The 17,128-nt window shown below is 44.9% G+C and overlaps 1 protein-coding gene across 1 annotated transcript; it reads right to left on the bottom strand.

Annotated features, from left to right (window-relative positions):
- Positions 1-371: 371 nt before the first annotated feature.
- Positions 372-16,922, bottom strand: LOC119883230 (centrosomal protein of 164 kDa-like). The gene is given in 30 exon segments (XM_038693792.1): positions 372-1,260; positions 1,562-1,681; positions 1,802-1,874; positions 1,993-2,376; positions 2,532-2,634; positions 3,022-3,129; positions 3,241-3,421; positions 3,861-4,046; positions 4,149-4,408; positions 4,509-4,577; positions 4,662-4,745; positions 5,031-5,174; positions 5,628-5,750; positions 5,957-6,031; positions 6,583-6,778; positions 7,028-7,159; positions 7,290-7,593; positions 7,596-7,831; positions 7,906-8,042; positions 8,138-8,191; positions 8,739-10,016; positions 10,076-10,252; positions 11,546-11,650; positions 11,851-11,931; positions 12,058-12,177; positions 12,288-12,452; positions 13,246-13,477; positions 15,662-15,773; positions 16,184-16,303; positions 16,764-16,922. Coding segments are annotated over 29 exon segments (5,415 nt in total). The 5' UTR covers positions 16,263-16,303; positions 16,764-16,922; the 3' UTR covers positions 372-1,163.
- Between the last annotated feature and the right edge of the window lie 206 nt (positions 16,923-17,128).

The raw sequence follows: 17,128 nt of genomic DNA, 5'->3' as shown, positions 1-17,128 counted from the left end.
GTGTGAACAAAATACAGAATGACAATCAGGATGTGGATAATTGTACGCATGTAATATTTTTGTAAATATTTGATTATATCATTTCATGTGACAACACTAAAGAAATACTTTGCTACAATGTAAAGCTTGTATAACAATTATTGCTTTCCCCTCAAAATAACATCACAGCCATTATTGTCTAAACCGCTGGCAACAAAAGTGAGTACAAGATATCAAATATTTACAAAAATGTGAGGGGTGTACTCACTTTTGTGAGATACTGTAAAAAGATCAGTACACACGGTATAACATGAATATTTATAAAATTATATTTATTAAAATATTTTATAGAAAAATACAGTGTTTATTTACAAACCCTACGCACACTTTTATTCCTCTTTGCTGCACATGTTAAAAGTTCACACACTAATCAACAGCTCGCTGCCAACTGCTGTGGAATAAGGAAAAGTGATGTAAAATAAGTGGATTGACTTCACTTTTACAAAATCAGTGATTCTCACTCTACTCACTCAAAGCAAAACCAAACTGAATTATGTAAAAACACAGTTCACACACAAGTCACTTACACAGCCAGTGGCATAAATACACATGTAACCTGTCATGAAATAAAGCTTGACCTATGTGCAGCTGTAAAGCACCGTGTTACGCCCTGCCTGCAGCAGCAAATGGATTCAAGTCACATGTCTGGGAAGTTTTCAGTAAAAGAAAAAAAGTAATTACAATATTTAAACCTTTGGATACTTCTCTGTGATTATCTGTATGAAGCAGCCCTTTCCCATCCAAGTAAACTTGACCATTTAAAAAAAACAGTGTGGCCCAAGTCTGGCACAGAGCTCTAGTCTGTAAACTTGACCTTGAAGTGCTTGAAATAAGTCTCCTGTTGCTCACAGTTATATCTTATGTTGGAGGAGGAAAGTCCTCAGGCCTCAATGAACCCTGAACTGCCATGTCCTGTGCAGTCATCTCTTCCTCCAATCACAGCAGAGGAGGTCGGACTTTCCCTGAAAACCTTTGCACTGAAGGCTTGAAAAAAGTATGAATCAAAGAAGGGCGCAGGACTCTCACATGAGGCCCTGTGTGTAAACGTCACAACACGGTCATTAATAATGCAAAGTCCTCTGACTCAGTCACGATACAGCAAGACTGAACTGTGCGTCATGTCCTCAGTAATGATAGACTCTGATCTGGTTGTTATCGTCCAGGCCCAGCTGGACCAGGTTGCTCTTTGTTGGAGGAGCCTGGTAGCGAGTGAACAGAGGTCTGGGAGGCAGAGTTAAAGACGACAACAGGCACAACGCTGATTTTAGAAAACTGTCTGACAAGTAATGGTGTGATTTAGACAACAGGTGGCAATAATGTGGTCATCAGACAAGTCCAAAATATAACTGAAAATAATCAATCAAATAATAATCAAAGTATAAAAACTGAAAGCTTTTTACTTTCCCAGCCAGAAAGAATTGAAATCTCGAGTGCTCTACTTATGTTGAGATGGAGATGGTAGATGATGTGGAATGTGTTAAGAGTGAGTGGATGAGTATGTGTATGTGTGATAGAAGGATACATGCTGGTGTCTTTCTTGCGCATCTCCAGCCACCTCTTGTTGCCGTCGATCAGCCCCTGCAGCCTCTGGCCGTCTACCTCCACTGACTTCTGCATGGACCGCAGGCTGCGACCATGTTCACTAAGGTACACACAGAAACGCACAGTTTTAGGATCATTGTTAAGTACATTTAATTTAAGACGGCAAGGATGTTCATGTAATCCGTAATAACAGCATGGTTAAAGGCGTATCGCAGGTTACCTAGCAGTACTGTATGATGAGTAAGCTGAGCTTGTCCTCATGGTGCTGGTGGCGATTGGGTCCATAGCTGCTCCTGGAGAACAGAACAACACTTCAGGACTGATGACAATGATAGAAACTGATAAGACCCCCCTTTTAGCAAATCTCATTATTGGTGATTAACACATTCTATGATGCATCTGTTAGCATACTGGGGAATATCTGGCTCCATCGGCTGTTGATGAGGTCCTCAGAGGCCCTCAGCCCATTGCTGATGGGGGTACTGAAGAAAGGAGTGGCTGCGGAGGTGCCTTGGGGTGCCCAGTTCCAGGATGGCTCTGAGAGCCTCACTGGGGGAGGTGGGGCTGAGGAGCTGGGACCCAGGGTGTGCATCTGGGGCATGACTGGGGCAGAGGTGGAGGTGGCGGAGGTGGGAGCTTGGCTGGAGTGAGGCAGATTGAAGGCTGCATAGGCTTCGGTGCTCTGCCTCTGGGCCAGTGAACCCAACGCACTCAGGACGGTGTTAAGCTGGCCTGAGATCTGCTGCAGGGACTCTGCTAGCTCCTGGACTTTGTCTGGGACAGTGGGATGACCCCCTGACGAACCAGTGAGAAAGACATGGAGAGAAACACAACTTCAGTGTGGCTGGAAAAACATAATAATCTGAGAAGAGTTTACAAAATCTGAGCAATATAGCAATAATAACAGAGTGTATGTCACATTCTTTGGTAAAACTATTAATATGTGTGACCTGTCCCATCTGGTGGCTCCGCAGTGCTGCTGAGGTCAGACTCAGTCACATCAAAGGTCACCTTCCTTTCTCTTGCCAGCCGGGACAGATCCTCAAACAGCGGCTAAACAGAGAAAGACAAACAGCAGTTAATATATAATTACAATTTGCCTGTATGCAGAGTTTAACCTGTTGATTAAATCGTAAAAAATCTGGGTAAAGTGCACAGAAAGATGCACAATTTTTAATAAAAATGAATAAATTCAAATGCCTATTCTGCATAGAAATGAGGTTTAAAGTAGTTTAGATTTGTTACACAATATATTTTGATATTGTATAATTTTTGTTTATAGCTTTGTTAAAAGCATTACTTTTCACCTCCACTTTGATTTCTTCAGCTATGACTAAAGGTTCTGCGTACCTTTGCACTGGAAATATAAAAGCACTTAACCAACGTGAAGTATCACTACTGTAAGACTGCAGATACAGACTGCTGCTGTTTTCTCCTGACCTCTTCAGCTATAGAGCTCTCTAGCTGCTGCAGCTGCTCCTCTTTCCTCCGCAGGAGAGTGTTTCCTCTCTGAACCGCCCGCTGCAGCTCCACCACATTTCTGGCCTCCTGACAGAACGAGGGAAGGTAGGCAGCACTTAACATTTTAAAATCAACCCCATCCCACCAGTCATCGCACCAATTATTATTCTGCAGGGGGTGGGTCACACTCCTCCCTACCTCCTGGATGTTTCTGATCATCTCCTCGGTCACCCCTCCTTCAAGGCTGGGGACCTGGGAGGAGCTTGTCTGAGCCGCCCACAGAGCTGCCTGCCTCTCCATCAGCCGACTGCTCTCCTTCTCCAGAAAGACTTTGGTTTTTTGGATGGATGCGCCATGTGAGGAGATGTAGCGTCGGAACCTGGACACATGGGTGCCAGGATGAGGGCTTCTTATATTTTTGCAAGCCAGCAATGGTAAGCCTGCTATCAACAGTCTATACGCTAAAATTACACGAATACATTCTCTACACGCTCCCCCCTTGGTAACATCATTTGTCGTCACACCCTGCTACCTGGCTGAAATTAAATCATGGATGCAAGAAACGTCCTTAAATAAAAGTGTGACAAATCGCCTCTTTCCCGCAGCCTCTGTTCCTCTGACACCAACGCCCTATCTTCACCAGCAAACCTTCAGCAGTACTGGACCTGAGGTGACAGGGACTTCTCCAAAGCTGCCCCCCTCCCAGCTTTCAGTAACCCATTAAAAAATAACTCCAGTAAGTGACTGACAGCTTTCTAATTCTCAGACTAATGCAAATACAAAAATGTGCTTTTATAACTCTGTTTCTATCTCCTTACTCATCCATGCTGCTGTGGCTGTCAGGTACAGGGGAGAGTGGGGGGTCATCCAGGTCTTCTACATGTAGCGGTAAGTCTTTCCTGTCACTGGAGGGGGCCGTCACCTCTGCTTTCACTGTCCTCTTTTTCTCCTGTTTAGTTTCTGGTCTGGGGGAGGCACTCACTTCTTCGCCTTGTTCCAGCTCACTGATTGGACAAGAAGTCAGACCATAATCATCAGTAATTCTATTGGGTGAAGCTGGAAGTGAAAGCATAGGCTGAGTGAATGTCCTGTGTAGGAAACAGTACCTGATTCTGCAACTGAGACGGTCGCATCTCTCCTGCAGCAGCGCCACCTTGCTCTCCAGTCGTTCCTTGCCCTCCTTGGCTCTCCTGCTCTCTTCCCTGGCTTCGTCTCTCTCCTCTCTCAGCCTTTCCCCCTCCTCCTTGGCCTCACTCCTCTCCTCCCTCGCTCTCTGGATTAGTTCTCTGGCTTGATGCTTCTCCTCTCTCATCCTCTCCAACTCCTCCTTTAGCTGATCCCTCTCCTGGATCAGCCGGGGTAAAACCTGGACACACACACACACACACACAGGTAGGGGGTTGATTGTTCATCAGAAAGTTGAATATAATCTCTCTTTTCATGACGAAAAAAGCGGGCTGCCCCACCTCTAACTGTCTGTCCACTTCGTCCTCTTCCTCCCCAAGTTTCTTCCTCCTCCTCTTCAGATCTGCTGCCTAATAAGAGACAGAAACCATTAGTCCACGTCGTTCATGTTAGTGTAATGCGATTAATAGTACATACAGAACAGTATAGAAGACCTTGGTCTGGAGTATGGCCTCCTGGCTCTTCAGCTCTTTGGCTCTCAGCTCTATCTGATCTGCGAGATCCTGCAGTTCTGACTCCTAATAGAAGAAATGAGAGATTATTTCTCTGGGATTAAGTGTTTAATATTTTAGAAAAGGCTTCCCTTCACTATACCTCAATTTGGTGAGCAAAATATGGTTTCAGTGCACATACTGGAGACATGTTTTACATTAAAACCCTCCATTTAAAAACCAAACAAACAGTGCTACCAGATTAAATGAGGACCTATGATGAGCCATAGGCTTTAGACTTTTAATGTGTAATGGCACCACACAGTTTCAGAAGTGTGTCGTTAGTTAATGTTTGTCTCTGTCTGGTCCCACCTTGCGGGAGTGTGTCAGCTGTGTCTTTTGTATCTGTGTGTCGAGCTGAAAGCGGAGTTTCTCCAGTTGGACGGCATGCGAGGCCTGGAGACGCTCTCTGTCCTCCTGCAGAGTAGAAAGCAAGCGCTCCCTCTGTGCAGTCTCCTGAAACACACAAACACGACATTTTATGATTGCCATTCTATTGCAAAATACTGCAAACTGAAAAACTGAAACCGGGAATGCAGCTCAACTTCTTAAACTAATTTCATAGATATTTCTTTACACTCAGGACAGGAGGATAATGATTCTCCAATATCAGTAACAGTAACACAGTAAATATGAAGATGCAGCCGGTTGGCTAAGCTTACCAGAAACACTAGAAACAGGGAGAAACAGCTAAGAAAATCTACCTCTAAACCTCATTAATGAGATTAACATTATATCTTGTTTGTTAAATCTGTTTAAAACCCAAGGGTAACGATGACAAGTTGTGATTTCTGCTGGAAACAAAAATATAACACACTCATCTAAATATATTCTGCTGGTTCCATTATTGCAAGCAGTTCAGAACAAGGGCATGCATCTGCTAAATGTGAAATGTAAACGCTCTCTGACCTCGTCCAGGTATTTCTCTCTGATGTTGTTCATCTCCCTCCTGTGGTCCTCCTTCAGCTGGTCCAGCTTCCTCTCGTGATCGCGCTGCACTTCCTCCCGCACTTCCTGAAGAACATCAGCCAGCTAGACAGCGAACGTGAAGACGGTTTACAGCCCAAGTTACATTCCAGTGAAAATGTATTTAAAGCCTTAACTCACATTCAGAAACAAATACACATGATGATGATGATGATGATGATGATGATGATGATGATGATGATGGTGGTGACAACTTCATTCTGTACAGAATCTATGTGTGTGTGTGTGTGTGTGTGTGTGTGTCCTCTAACCTCTCGGTGGTACTCTGCCAGTTGGTGTTCAGGTCGTGGACTTATGAGCTCCTTCCTCCTCTCTGTGACTTTGGCCTTTATACAGATAAAACAGTGCAAACACAGGGGCAGACACACATACAGAGAGATCATTATGCTGTGCCCCTCGAGACCAAAGCCACTGCGTCATCAAACTAGAACACACACAAACTCTTGGTTCTTTTGTATTTTCCAGCTGTTTACATAAATATATGTGGCACATTAACACAAAATCTGATATATTTAAACATTAACAGTCTAAATTTTTAAATCCTGTAAGTGTATTTCTTTAAAAACATGTTGCTGTCCACTACACATCAGCACCAACTGTTTACTTTGAAAGTGTGTACTTAAGGCAAATATGTTGTTGTTAAAACACGTGATAGCAACATAATAATCATCAGAAGACTGACAGGAAACTAAAACTGGAGCTTGACTGGAGGGGGTGCCTAAAACCTGTGTAACACAACATGTAGCCACCCACAAAACCTGCCTCAGGCTGACCTTTCCCTACCTATCATAATATTAACACAGTGATTTGATGATTAAATCAAATTGAAATCAACAAAAGAGCTGGACACAAGCAGGCCGGCATCATCCACAGTCACCTCCTGTTTCAGAGAATTCAGCTTCTCCTCCCTCTCTCCGTGGAGTCTCCTCTTCTCGGCTTGCAGCTCCTCTTCCAACTCGGCTTTCACACGTTCGATGTCCTGCCTCTTCTGGGCCTCCAGTCTGTCGCGCTCCGCTACTCGTTCTTCCTCGAGAGTGATGCGTAACTCCTTCAGCATGATTTCACTCTCCTCCCTGAGCACGAGGACACACACGTCAATGTTGTTTTGGACATTATAGGTGATTAACTGCAAAGCGATTTAAGTTCAGTTGATTGGCAAAGTTCATATTCTATATATAGATATTCAATATATAATAAGGCCACCCAATGTGATCAGACTTTGTGATCAGACTGTGATGTGGAAGATCTATATTGCAGATTTTGCCTCAATTTTTGAACTACTGCTCTAGAGCACCTTTGTTTTATGTGTTTATGTGTCTGACCTGAGTTTGTTTTGCTTCCTCTCCCTCTCCCCCTGGGCAGACTCTTTGAGTTCCTCCAGCGTCCTATCAGACTCCTCGTTCAGCCTGGCCTCTTCCTCTCTCCTTTTCGTCAGGAGACGCTGCCGCAGAGCCCTGGGGAGACGCACGCACACATGCATTTATGAATTATGGAGTGGTTCTGAAAGTATGTTTTAGTAAACTCTAGGTGTTACGTTTGAGTTTAAAGGACTTCTGATAATTGTGTTACCCTCTCCGTGCCTACCTCAGTCTTTCCTCGCTCTCCTCCTTCAGCTTCCTCTCCTCCTCCTCCTCTTCTCTCCTCAGCTCCTCCCGCAGGAGACGCATTCTCTTCTCCTTCTCCTTCACCAGACGCTCCCTCTCCTCCTCCACCTCTCGATCAGCCTTCCTCCTCTCCATTTCCATCTCCTCCTTCCTCTCTCTCAGACTCCGTTCTTCTCTCTCTGCCCTCTTCCTCTCTTCCCGCTCTTCTCTCTCACTCTCTTTCTTCTCTCCGTCTTTTCGGATTCTCCAGCTTGGCTCATCTTCCAGAGAGCTCTCTTGGTTTTTAAAGGGGATTCAGCATCTTCGAGATGGGTGTTGGCAGCGCGGACCAGCCGGCCTCTGGAGGTTTCTGGCCTCTGTAGCCCCAGCAACATGCCGAGATCTTCGGTTTTTAGTTGGAGTCTGGCACCTTGCTCTGAGTGGGACGGGCTGGAGAGGGAGGGAGAAGGGCTGGACTGGTGAAGGACGAGTCGGTCAACTTTCGGAGCTGGAGGTTTGTCTTTGCCAGCAGCCTGCAAATGTCTGAAGAGGGAGAAAGGTTTATACCAACACCAAGGTTATAAAATAGAGAAACTAGCCAAAACAAAACAACCAACCTCTTGGCAGCCTCTGCCTTCTTTGTCTTTGCCCCGTCCTCATTCTCCTCTTCTTCTTTTGTTCCCTCTTTGTCATCTTTCTTTAGTGGGCTGACAGTGCCGGAAAGGTCGTTGACGTCCAGAACCTTCTCCGACAGCTTTTGGATACAAAGTCAGAACCATTACAAAACTGGCTGACAATAAATAGTTGAATGAATGAATGGCAATGGATGGGTGTCACACTGCACAGTACCTTGACATCTATGGAGGAAGAACTCTCCTCAATGTTCTTACTGCCCTCCGACTCCTGCAATAACACACACACACACACACACTCGGTCAAACAGTCTTCATGGGTTAACAAACAAAATTGCACAAGCAACACTAAACATCGAAGCATGCTGAGGGCAAAAGCAGAGCGTGCATGCAAACACAACCAAGGCCGGAGAGCTGGCAGCCATACTGTAAAATCACACAGTCAAGCAAGCAGACTCTGAAAATGGGGGATGCGATGGCAGGAGACGGGAGTCCTGTTTTTGGTCAAATAGCTCAAAATCAACCGCCAATCTAAAAGCAGATATACTACCAAAAGCCTTCACAGGGGCAAAGGGATCAAAACTATCCAATCCAGTCCTCAGGGGCTCAAATGGACTCAAGTGGTCCTTTGACCGACTGATATTCCAGTGCGAGAGTAATGACATCCAGGCTGGGAATCACACAGACAGCCCCTAAGGCACTGGAGTTGAATTCTGGGAGCTACTTGCACCTGCTTGCAGAGATCAAGCAGGACCAGGGTGGGGTCGGGTAGTGAACGGAGGTGGGTGAGCAAGCACAGAGGCAACACCAAACCCTACCTCTGCAGGAAGGGGACATTTTTTTGTCACATTCTTCCTCTTTTCAAGAGTGTTTCTCTTTTGGTCAAGCGTTTTAAGGTCACGCAGCATCGTCCTCTTGCCTAGCTTGGCCCCAGTCTCAAAAACCTCGACGAGTTCCTCCTCACTGTCTGATGCAGTTCGGGGGTTCTGGGCATCTGATTCCTCCGTTTCTCCTCCTTCGCTCTGTACACATCTCTCTAACACTTCCTCATCACTCTCTGTCAGTCTCCTTTGGCTCAGGGAGCATCTCTCCAAAGCCTCCTCGCTCTCACCCTCCTCTTCCTCCTCCTCCTCTGCTTGTTCCTTCTCTTGCTCTCTTTCGATATTTATCTCTACCTCCTCTTCGTCACTCTCATTCTGCTCTTCTTCTTCATCGTCGTCTATGCTTCTCTCAAGCTCATCTCTTTCTTTGTCATTTTTGTCTTCCTCCTCGCTCCCTTCATCTTGATCACTTTGGAAGCATTTCTCCACAACTTCCTCGCTACCTTCCTCAAAGTCCTGTTTCCCCTCTTCTACTTGCGCCTTCTCGTTCACCTCTTCTTTCTCCTCCATTAAACTCTCCGCAGCCTCATCACTCTCCACTTTCTCTTCTCTGTCTTTGGTCTCATCCTGCTGGCTGCTTTCTACTTCCTCATCACTGCCATTTTCCTCTCTTTCAGTGCTCTCCTGCTTCTCAACATGTTCCATGTTTTCTGACACTCCACCACCCCCTTCATCTTTCTCTTCATCATCACCTGTACAGCATTCCTCCTCTACCTCGTCGCTCTCTACCTCCTCCTCTTCTTTCTTGCTTTCTATCAACCCTTTAATTCCTCCCTGCTCTTCCTCCATCTCACCCCCCTCTTCTTTGCTTTTTGTCTCATCTGCTTCCTCACCCTGTGCCTCTCCCTCTTCCTGCTCATTTCCCATCTCTGCGTTCTCCTCCATCACTCCCTCTTCTGCTTCCTCTCCTCCTTCATCCCCTCCCTTCTCTCCCTGAAGATCCTCTTCTTCCAGCTCTCCTCCATCCTGCTCATTTCCCACCTCACCCTTCTCCTCCGTCCTTCCCTCTTCTGCTTCCTCTCCTCCTTCATCCCCTCCCTTCTCTCCCTGAAGATCCTCTTCTTCCAGCTCTCCTCCATCCTGCTCATTTCCCACCTCACCCTTCTCCTCCGTCCTTACCTCTTCTGCTTCCACTCCTCCTTCATCCCCTCCCTTCTCTCCCTGAACATCTTCATCTTCCAGCTCTCCTCCCTCCTGGTCACTTCCCACCTCACCCTTCTCCTCCGTCCCTTCCTCTTCTGCTTCCACTCCTCCTTCATCCTCTCCCTTCTCTATCTGAACATCCTTGTGTTCCAACACTCTCCCTCCTGCTCCTCCTCTACCACCTCATTTAACTCCTCTGCTACCTCCTCTTCAGGTTCAGGGCTGATGGGACTGGCGCTCTTCACACTGACATGCTTTCTGCTGCCCACCAGCGAGGACAGGTGGAAGTGGCGGCCCCTCAAAGAGTCCTTTGTGGAGGGGAATAGGAAGACCAGTCCATCCGTCCCAAACAGAGGCACAAAGGAAGGCGTGCAGAGACACAAGGGAGAAAAAGGACGGAGGACGGCAGGTGAGGGAAGGAGGCAACAAAAATATTGTGACCCCCCGCTGAAAGAAGGTGGGGGGCGATGATCTTGACACAACCGCATGCAAAACCGACAGATCGTGCATTTTTCAGGGACAAAATTACACATTTAAATTAAGCAAACATGCACGTACACATAAAACAATATACACATTTTCTTGTTCTGGGTCTCTCGCACACTCAAACACAGGGACGCACACAGGAGACGCTTTGTTTGATGATTTCCCTGTTTTAGCGTTTCTCCTCCAAAAAAAGCCATAACGTGTAAAAGAAATAACTGACTCTATGCACATTAGTTCTGCTAAATCATTGGAAAATAAAGACATTACATCTTTAATTAATATGTATGTATGTAAAACATGTGTGATATTCATAATTTAGGACTGGCTTCTCAGAATCTAATGGCAGTGGTGGGGAGTTACTGTCTGAGTATCCCAATGGGGGTAAATGCATAAATCCGAGTGGAAACTGCAGTATTCATTGTTTTGAGGGTGATGACACATGCTCCTGATACATAGTTTCAGACAGCAAAGCAGTAACAGCGACAGTAGGAAGACAGCAGGACAAAGAGGAAGACACAGTAACAGCCATGCCCATAGGACAGGTCCCAGCAGCACAGCAGCTACGAGAACACATCCCGGGTCACGGTGCAAAGGTGAGAGGTGTAAAGGTCAAAGAGGTCACACGAGAGAGAGAGAAAAGGAATAACAGATGGTTTAGAATCAGAGTTACATGAGACAAGAAGAAAAGTCCACTATGGTAGTGATACACTGAGAATGTGTAGGAATATTTCAACAATTAGGACTGCCCCAAACTTAAAAATATCTTAGCATCTGTATCCCACATTATTATGTTCTTTTCATGAATTGATTAAACAAATACTGAAAATACAATTCAAAGTTATCAAAGGCTGCACTTGGGATCCATTTACAACACAACATACTCAAAGATAGAATACAACCTCCATGATTGTGAATATACCTCGGAGGCCAGGGTTGTGCTTCTAAAGTTCCTGTCAACTTGTGCATTATCAAGAAATGTTAGCAGATAGCTCAAAGAGTATGGTGCACAGGTGTTACACAGCGAACACAGAAATGGCAGAGCAAGCAAGAAAAACAAAAACACAGCTGGGAGCCACTGCAAAAGTGGATGATGTTGTATGTGTGTGTGTTTGTACCTGTTGGGATGGTGGTTCGGGGCTGTGGTCTCCAGACAGGGCCAAGTCCTGCAACTCTGGCTCTGTCCTCTCCTCAGCTGGAGCTCCACCACTGGCTTCACTGTCCTAGAGCACACACACAGTCAAGTTTCCATCACTTTCTTATCCTAGAGACTTACCCTAACCATAACCACTACTTGCCTGTCCCCAACCCTTACCCTATGTACATGTAGAGCATCTCTCTTAACATTAAGAAAAACATATATATATATATATATATATATATATGTTTTTTTCCTCTTATGAGATGTTTTTATTCTGTCTACCTCATACTGTAAGCCTCCTCCAAGGGCATCCAGGTCCAGATGAAGGTTCTTCAATAATCGATCTGAACAACGGGGACTCGGCTGAAAAAGTGACAACGTCTTGTTTGTTGGGACCTAAATTATGCATTTCACAGCCATAGGCAGCTAAATAACTACTACTACTTTCAACAACTACTTTCATCATCTTATATTCATCTTGTACCGTACCTCGTTTTCTGAGATTTTCTCATTGTCACCATCATCATCATCAAAGCCAGGCAGAGATAGAGACACCCTCTCCTCCTGCCTACTGCCCAAAACACTAGATGCTCCACTGCTCCGAGGGCCCTGACAAAGGAAGACATTAATCACAGCATGTGGTATACTGTAAGGGTCTGGAAGAGGCTACAAATTCAAAATCGTATCACATGGTCCTTCATACAGCACTAGGATCTTACCCCAAGGGGGGTTTTTAGGGGCTCCAGTCCCCCAGAGCTGCCAAGGGAACGCCGGAGAGCGGGAGCAGAACCAGGGAGTGGGCCGGGGCCTGGGGCATCTAGACCTCTCAGAGGAGCCAGGCTGCCCAGCGGGGATGCTAGTGGTCCCAAGGCTGAACTCAGTGCCTGTAGGATGAGAGGCACTGTCAGAGAGTAACCACCAAGACCTGGAATTTCCATCAACATCAGAAACGCTTAAATAAATTGCTAAAATTAGAATCCCCACTGTGTCCTTCCTCACGCGTCTTGTGTAATTTTAGTTTACTTTACCTTTGTGTGTTTTCCAGCCTGTTTGATTGTCTGCCCTGTGTGTAGTTCTCCTTCTCTCACACATTGCCATTCGTCTTTGTACAATGTTGTCAAGCGGCCCTGCCATTTCGTTAGTGTTTGAAGCCACATAGTTTTTTGACTCCCTTCTGGATTTGTTTGCCTGTATGGACTGCTTTCCTTTTTTTGACCCATGCCTGCCTCACCTTCCTTTAGTCCTGCGTACCATTTTGATGTATTAATTAAACACCATTGAGCTGCATGTCTGCTCTGCTAGAGCTGAAGGGGGTAGAAACCCAGAGTCATGTAAATAGAAAACCCATGATCTGCCATTACTATAGTAACTGAAGAGAATATTTATTACTGAGAACTGTTTAATGTTTATTTTTTATTTGTTATATTTGTTTGTTTTGATTTACTTTGGCAACATCGTATTGTGGGCAATCATGTCAATAAAGCCAGTTGTAGCAACCATAGCGATGGAGTAGGCAACCAACGCCAGCTTCATCACCACCAACAGTACACCAACTAGGAGTATGGCGGAGGCTGTAGGGGAAAAACAAGCGTCCAAAGAAACTCTGTGTTCAGAGGAGGGATTGCAGTCAAAATAAGAAAGCGATCAATGGTAAGGACAAACACAATAAACACTCACTCCAGGAGTCTTGAGTGGCTCTTTTTTCTTCTTCTCTTTCTTCTCCTTCTTTTCTTTCTTCTTCTTCTTGTCTTTGTCCTTCTTTGCCCCTGTGCCTCCTGCAGCAGCAGTGAGCTGGGCGCGCTCACGTTCCTGGGCCACCAGGCTGCGGTAGTGCTCGTCGCAGGGGTGATCCCAGGTTGACTGGCCCGAGGAGAAGTTGAAATAGTAGATGTCCCCCGTTACATCCTGACTGCGGGGGAGGAGGAGGGGGGAAAGGAGGGGGGTCACTTCAGCACCTCCAAAAAGGCCCAGGAAAGGGAGGAAGAGATGATGGGTGGATGGGTGAATGGAGAGATGCGTCTTTACAAGTATAAAATCTACTTTATTATTAGTTGCATTTTCTCAAAGCATCAGATTAAAGCTGAAATATACAAAACCTATATCCCACAAATGATTACTTTATTTTTTTTCTCAATAATTCAGCCTCTGAGTCCAAAGGAACACACAGAGGACAAAAGTTGAAACCATGGAATAAACCCAATAGTGGCTTAAATTATAGCAAAAAAGGTAGGTTTAGATGCTATTAATCTTAAACAAACCCCTACTATACCTTTGGGCCCCATCCACACTATTTCGTTTTAGTTTAGGAACAGAGAATTAAAACGAATATGATCTCCATCCACACCAGCATTTTATAGTTGATCTCTGGCTACATTAAAACGAGTGAAAACGCACATGTAGTGGCCATTCACATGCGTGTGCCGGTGTAAACGTGAAGCAGATGGTGTATTCCGTAGTTACAGAAGATTTGGTAAAAGAATAAAGTAATGTAAAAGAACAATCAGACCAATTTTTTTTTGCATTGTCCAATAAGGAGCTGGGACAGTTACTGAATGTAACAAGGGACTGTGGCGCTGGAAAACAGACCGGGAGTCGTCGCAAAGTAAACGGTAGGGATGGGACGCTCGATACTGACTTGTCGACGCTGTGTCAAGATACCGAAGCACAGATGTTTCGAAACACTGCTTCAAAGCGTGGTTCAAAACGTCAATGTCACGTGACCATAGTGAAGCCAGGCTTCAGTGCGTTTCAACAGGTGACACACCTGCCGCTTCTACGCTTGATTCACAGTGTTTGGAACAAACCGCACATCAGCCTCTATCTCATTTGACAGATTTCTTCCAAGGACCCACAATCCTTTGATTTATTGGAGCAACGTGCTGTAGTATATCCGCACCTGTAGGCCAAAACATACTTTTTGCCAGCAACAAATGCTCCATGTCACCAAATTATTCCAAGGCTGGGGATGTCAATTATGAAAAAAAAACCAGACTCAGCCACAGCTGAATATTTCTGAATAAAATTCTTGACATATAACAAATGTGAGACATTAGTAGTGGTTAAGACAAATGCCTTTAGTGTGAGAGATTCCCACTGTGATACATGTGTCCCTGAACAAGACACTTAACCCCTAGTTGCTCTCAAGCTGCGCCCTCTGACACAGCAATTGTGATTTGCTTTTGAGAAAAGCGTCAGCTAAATGAGTGATTACTTATTAAACAACACACAGATGTGTTTTATTAAAAAGATTTTATTGCAAACACCCTCTGCTGTCTCTGACAATCTGAAGGCATTTGTTTATTTGTTGTATGGTGATTTCTCCGAAATCGTCTTGGTCGTGTATTGATAAGACGTTTAGAATTGAAAACGCTAGTCAATCATTGTTTCAATGAAACCCCTACCAAGATGTGTCGATATCAAAAGTGACCAGTAGATGTCACCGTGGAGACGGGTGTCGGAGTGTTTCGAAGCCTCGACACAATTCCAGAACAATTGCTTCAAACGTTTCAGTGTTTCGTAAAACCTCGCTTTGCCCATCACTAGTAAACGGCGCCAGGCACAGTATAAGTGTCGGCAGATAAGTGTTATTTGCACGGTACAAAATATTTTAATTTTTTTAAATACCCTGTCAAAAACTCTGAAGCATCCTGTTTCTATTTTGCATGACTTCTGATACCCAATCAGAGAGCCAAACGTGAGCGTCTGCATCATCGTTTCTGAAGTCCTCTGAACGCCCTCCGGAGTTTCAAAACGAAAAACGTGGTCGGCAGTTTTTTTCAAACTTCTCCGTTTTAGGTCTTTGTTTTTACCGTTTTAAGTCTGGACGGGAAGTGCAAACGTAGCAAAGGTTCTCCGTTTTGAAACAAAATGCTATAGTGTGGATTGGGCCTTGATTTTATCCATGATCCGCCTGATATTGCTGCGTTAGCAGTGTGTTGTCATGTAAGGCATTATTTAGACAATTTCACTGCAGCTGACTTCTCCTCGGAGATGTTGTTAAGAGAAGTTGGCTATGCACCTCCACCTATTTTAAGTGTCAAGAACAGACCTTCACCCTTGATTAGCTGCAGTTAGTAGTGGAAGCCTTACTTACCAAGGCTTCCACTCGGGAGGCAGAGGGGCAACGATGCCTTCCCTGGCCAGCCACAGGAGCTCCGGCTCACTGTCGGGATCAATGCCAATCTCTCTTGCGTACTCTTGGATCTCTGATGAGAGAAAGTGAGTGATATGAGACGGGCTGAAATGTAAAAGTAGTACATTATACAGCATCTAGTGGGTTTCACAGCTCAGTAGGGCAAAGTGAGGCAGCCCCACAACAAAACATAATCAAGCTGTATGATGAAAGAGTTTGGGATGGGATAAAAACCCACTATATTGATATTGAATAAATAGTGTACATAAAGCTACTGCAGGGTTTCTATAAAGCTGGTATCAAGAAGGAACTATTATTATCATCAATATCAGTGTAAACCAATCAAGCTGAGGATTTCACATTTGCCACAAATGAGCTGCTAGTACATTTTACCTGTGGCTGTAACATTTTTATTTTGGGATAACGTAGGCACAGTGAGCCAGTCATATTCTTGCACAGGTTATTACCCTCAGCACTGTATACCTTGTTCAGAGGGTATATATGTCTCATCGTAGTCCTCTTCAAGGATCAGCTGGTCTCCTATGAGAGCAGCTGCAGTCATGGTTACTGCAGAGACGCAGGGTAAATGCCAAACCCGGATGACTGTAAGAAGAAAGGAAGATACACTATATGTAACACAGAGGCACACAACTAACGTTACACAGGGTTGCCCGTCTCCCTCGGCAGCCTGAGCTCTTCACTATGCTGTGCAAAATACGCCCTGCTTCCTGCGAGAACTAAAATTTAACCATGCCATATTTTCAGCTAAGATTAACATATTAACTTCTTGAATCTAGCTATACTGTTTGACAAACAAAAGCCAGGGCGTATTATAAAGCACATTCTTGAGCCTTTGAGGAAATGTGCATCTGTAAAGCCACACCAGCAAATCGATAGATATAAAAAAAATATCGTATATTCGTGGGACAGATATGAAAGGGGTGAGCTAAGCTACTTAAGCTAGCATCTCAGCTAACTTCAACGTTAGCAAGCTGGGCGCCATCTAGCTACTTAAAGTTAGCTCAGCCTCATGAGAACAGCTAGTTCGTGATAAGCGGTTTACCTTCCAAACTTTACGTTTTCTCATTAGCCTCTCTGGCAGTATAGATTAGCTGTCAGTTGTTTGACACAGACATATTGTGTACGCAGAGGCGAGAAAAATGCGAAAGTTACAACACTAACAACATCTCCAAGGACGCTTCCCCCGTTTCCTGTTGTGGATGAAAACGTTGCTGCGATTGGCTGAGCCGCATGAGGCGTTCAGGCATCCTCGTAAACCCCTAATTCGCCAAAATGAACATACAGTACAGTGCTACGGTGTGGGTAACAGTGTCGTTGGTGGCTTTTGTGTTATTTTAAAATTCTATTTAGGGGATTTTTTTTAAATAAATGTACCAATTTTAATGCATTAAAAATTCAGAGCTACAT

Source organism: Micropterus salmoides, unplaced genomic scaffold, assembly GCF_014851395.1.
Source record: "Micropterus salmoides isolate LMB-PRFRI ecotype aquatic unplaced genomic scaffold, ASM1485139v1 Ms_hic_scaffold_3, whole genome shotgun sequence".
Classification (NCBI taxonomy): Eukaryota; Metazoa; Chordata; class Actinopteri; order Centrarchiformes; family Centrarchidae; genus Micropterus; species Micropterus salmoides.
Note: the sequence above shows the minus strand (reverse complement) of the source record. Positions and strands in the feature narration are given on the sequence as shown.